Source organism: Zalophus californianus, chromosome 12, assembly GCF_009762305.2.
Source record: "Zalophus californianus isolate mZalCal1 chromosome 12, mZalCal1.pri.v2, whole genome shotgun sequence".
Lineage (NCBI taxonomy): Eukaryota > Metazoa > Chordata > Mammalia > Carnivora > Otariidae > Zalophus > Zalophus californianus.
Window position 1 is genome coordinate 23,481,593 of NC_045606.1, and position 4,848 is coordinate 23,486,440.

A 4,848-nucleotide genomic window follows, 5' to 3' on the forward strand; every position below is an offset into this window, starting at 1 on the left:
CAAGACCCTCTGCATCACCCATGTGGAAATTGTAGATCAAACATGCTGTCTTCTATGCTGCTAGTAAAATATTCTTTGTCTCTGACCCAGGACTCTCATGTCTTCTGACAGCATCCATAAATAACACATTGACTTAGTAGTAATGAAATGTGTTGGGGGTCCCCAAGACCACTTTCATATTTGGAGATTTGCTGGAGTGACTCAGAACGTACATCATCAAGTCGTACACATGGCTAAAATTTATTACAGGGAAAGGACACACAATGGGGTCACCAAAGGAAACAGACACAGAGTCTAGAGAAATTCATGCACGTGCTTTCCTGTGCTTCCTCTTGTCCTCATTTGCGTGTGTTCCTTTATCTGGCAATAACAATGCAGGAGCATATGCAATGGTTCTGCCCAAGGAAGCCCAGTACTGACTTAGCACCTAGGTTTTCTGTTGGGGGCTAGTCAGGTAGTCACCCTCTGCCTGCCATGTACTTAAATTCCAGACCTTTGGAAGGAAAGCAGATATGCACCATAAATCATTATGTTTGTACAAACCATCTAGGCATAGTGAGCCATTCTTAAAAAGTAAGTGTATGAGTCGAGTGCCAAATTCCCAGATGCCAGCCAAGGGCCAACCTTGCAAGCAAGCTCTTCTAATGATAGCTGCCTCTAGTCTGTTATATTGATTCATGTCTGCACAGAAGGTTAAATTAAATCGTAGACCCTGAGAGGTTTATCCATGAAACAAATAATAATCCATAACAACATATGCTAAACTTCTAATCAGTGCACAAATTACTGCTGCCAAAGGCACACAAATAAGAGAGATATAAATATGATTTAGGGATATTTTTGTGGAGAATCTGGAATTTGAGTTGGACTTTGAAAGATAGAAAAAGAAGTAGGAAATACAAAAGCTTTCTTTTTATTTGATGCAATCAGTTTTTAAGCAAAATCATGTTAACTCTATAATGAGAATTAGCCAATAACAATTTTTCCATTGAGGGAAAGGACTTGATGTTCCACATTGATAACAAATGAGATGAAACCTAAATCAGAATGACTCAGAGTAGTGGCATTTTTCCAAGGTAGAGGAAGGCACTTATTGTTTTGGAATGTATAATCTCCTATCTGAAACATTTGCAATAAGTAAGGCATTGGATGACTAATAAAAATGTAAATGATTTTATTCCACTTTTTAAATAAAATGTTGAAGATAGGCTATACATAGAAAAATATCAACTCTTAGAAAGGAAATGTTTCTATGTAAATTTCAGATGAGATACTAAGATGCTAAAGTCAAAAAATATATCACTAAGTGTAAATATATTTTAAACTTTCCTATCACAATTGGGGATTGGAACCACTTTATATATACTAGTTGCAGTTTTTTATGGAGTGAAAGTGTCTATGTAACAGAAATATATGGAAGGCAACACTATTACTATTGTTGTTGTTACTACAGTCATTTTAGTATTTGACTTATATTACATCTATTGGTCCAGGCATTTTTTCCATATACATTCTATAATGCTTATGATATGCCAAGCTATGTGTTAAGAAATGATTTTCAAAATAAAAACACAAACTCTTCCTTCAAGGGGCTCACACTAGCAAAGGATAATGTAACACAGCGTGATAAGGACTATTCTAAACAAGGGATTCAAGAACTTAGAATTTCACACATCTGGAAACATGTACAGTAGTCCTCCCTTATCCCTCGTTTTGCTCTCTTTTAGGTACCAGAGGTCAGCTGCAGTCCAAAAGCAGATGGCCCTCCCACTGACATACCATCAGAAGGTCGATAGTCATATTGATAACAATATGTTAATTGTAGGAGACCTCAATACTCCATTCTCAGCAATGGATAGATCATCTAAGCAGAAAATCAACAAGGAAGCAAGATCTTTGAATGATACACTGGATCAGATGGACCTCATAGATATTTACAGAACATTCCACCCTAAAACAACAGAAGACTCATTCTTCTCGAGTTCACATGGAATTTTCTCCAGAATAGACCACATACTAGGTCACAAATCAGGTATCAACCAATACCAAAAGATTGAGATTATTCCCTGCATATTCTCAGACCACAATGCTTTAAAACTGGAACTCAATCACAAGAGAAAATTTGGCAGAAATTCAAACACTTGGAAGCTAAAGACCACTCTGCTCAAGAATGTTTGGGTCAACCAGGAAATCAAAGAAGAACTTAAACAATTCATGGAAATCAATGAGAACGAAAACACATCGGTCCAAAACCTATGGGATACTGCAAAGGCAGTCCTAAGGGAGGAAATACATAGCCATCCAAGCCTCACTCAAAAAATAGAAAAATCGCAAATTCACCAACTAACTCTACACCTTAAAGAACTAGAGAAAAAGCAACAAACAATGCCTAAGCCATGCATTAGAAGAGAAATAATTAAAATTAAAGCAGAGATCAATGAATTAGAAACCAGAAACACAGTAGATCAGATCAATGAAACTAGAAGTTGGTTCTTTGAAAGAATTAATAAGATTGATAAACCACTGGCCAGACTTATCCAAAAGAAAAGAGAAAAGACCCAAATTAATAAAATTATGAATGAGAGGGGAGAGATCACAACAAACACCAAGGAAATAGAAACAATTATTAGAAATTATTATCAGCTTTTGTCTTTCGGCTCGGGGAGGCAAAGGTGCAACTTTCTTCGGTCATCCTGAATCTGGGTTCATCCGACACCAGCCACCTCCGCCATGCTACCTAAGTTCGACCCCAACGAGATCAAAGTCATGTACCTGAGGTACACCAGTGGCGAAGTCGGTGCCACATCTGCCCTGGCCCCGAAGATCGGCCCGCTGGGTCTGTCTCCAAAAAAGGTTAGTGATGACATCGCCAAAGCAACCAGTGATTGGAAAGGTCTAAGGATTATGGTGAAACTGACCATTCAGAACAGACAGGCCCAGATTGAAGTGGTACCTTCTGCCTCTGCCCTGATTATCAAAGCCCTCAAGGAACCACCAAGAGACAGAAAGAAGCAGAAAAACATTAAGCACAGTGGAAATATCACTTTTGATGAGATTGTCAATATTGTCTGGCAGATGCGACACCAATCTTTAGCCAAAGAACTCTCTGGAACCATTAAAGAGATCCTGGGGACTGCCCAGTCTGTGGGCTGTGATGTAGGCGGCCGCCACCCTCATGACATCATAGATGACATCAACAGTGGTGCCCTGGAATGCCTGGCTAGTTAACTACAAAGGAAAATGTTTCAATAAAGGATCATTTGACAACCAGTGGGGAAAAAAAAAGAAATTATTATCAACAACTATATGCCAATAAACTGAGCAATCTGGATGAAATGGAGGCCTTCCTGGAAACCTATAAGCTGCCAAGACTGAAACAGGAAGAAACTGACAACCTGAATAGGCCAATAACCAGTAACGAGATTGAAGCAGTGATCAAAAACCTCCCAAAAAACAAGAGTCCAGGGCCTTATGGATTCCCTGGGGAATTCTACCAAACATTCAAAGAAGAAATAATACCTATTCTACTGAAGCTGTTTCAAAAAATAGAAACAGAAGGAAAACTTCCAAACTCATTCTATGAAGCCAGCATTACCTTAATCCCCAAACCAGGCAAAGACCCCATCAAAAAGGAGAATTTCAGACTGATATCCCTGATGAATATGGATTCCAAAATCCTCAACAAAATCCTAGCTAATAGGATCCAACAATACATTAAAAGGATCATCCACCACGAGCAAGTGGGATTTATCCCCGGGATGCAAGGGTGGTTCAACATTCGCAAATCAATCAATGTGATAGAACACATTAATAAGAGGAGGAAGAAGAACCATATGATCCTCTCAATTGATGCAGAAAAAGCATTTGACAAAATACAGCATCCTTTCCTGATTAAAACTCTTCAGAGTATAGGGATAGAGGGAACATTCCTCAAGTTCATAAAATCCATCTATGAAAAACCCACAGCGAATATCATCCTGAATGAGGAAAAGCTGAGAGCCTTTCCCTTAAGATCAGGAACATGTCAAGGAGGCCCACTCTCGCCACTATTGTTTAACATAGTACTAGAAGTCCTAGCAACAGCAATCAGACAACAAAAAGAAATAAAAGGTATTCAAAATGGCAAAGAAGAAGACAAACTCTCTCTTTTTGCAGATGACATGATACTTTATGTGGAAAACCCAAAAGACTCCACCCCCAAATTACTAGAACTCATACAGCAATTCAGTAATGTGGCAGGATACAAAATCAATGCACAGGAATCAGTTGCTTTCTTATACACTAACAACACAACTGTAGAAAGAGAAATTAGAGAAATGATTCCATTTACAATAGCACCAAAAACCATAAGATACCTCGGAATAAACCTAACCAAAGACGTAAAGGATCTATACTCTAGGAACTACAGAACACTCATGAAAGAAATTGAAGAAGACACAAAAAGATGGAAAAATTTTCCATGCTCATGGATCTGAAGAATAAACATTGTTAAAATGTCTATGCTACCCAGAGCAATCTATACCTTCAATGCCATCCCGATCAAAATTCTAATGACATTTTTCAAAATGCTGGAACAAACAATCCTAAAATTTGTAGGGAATCAGAAAAGACCCCGAATCGCCAAGGAAATGTTGAAAAAGAAAAACAAAGCTGGGGGCATCATGTTGCCCAATTTCAAGCTATATTACAAAGCAGTGATCACCAAGACAGCATGGTACTGGCACAAAAACAGACATATAGACCAATGGAACAGAATAGAGAACCCACATATGGACCCTCAACTCTATGGTCAAATAATCTTTGACAAAGCAGGAAAAAACATGCAGTGGAAAAAAGACAGTCTCTTCA

At 38.4% G+C, this 4,848-nt stretch overlaps 1 protein-coding gene across 1 annotated transcript; it reads left to right on the forward strand.

Annotated features, from left to right (window-relative positions):
* Positions 1–2,730: 2,730 nt before the first annotated feature.
* On the forward strand, positions 2,731–3,228 carry LOC113911116 (60S ribosomal protein L12-like). Its single transcript, XM_035723210.1, has one exon. The coding sequence runs from the start codon at positions 2,731–2,733 to the stop codon at positions 3,226–3,228; it is 498 nt and encodes a 165-aa protein (XP_035579103.1).
* Positions 3,229–4,848: the final 1,620 nt, after the last annotated feature.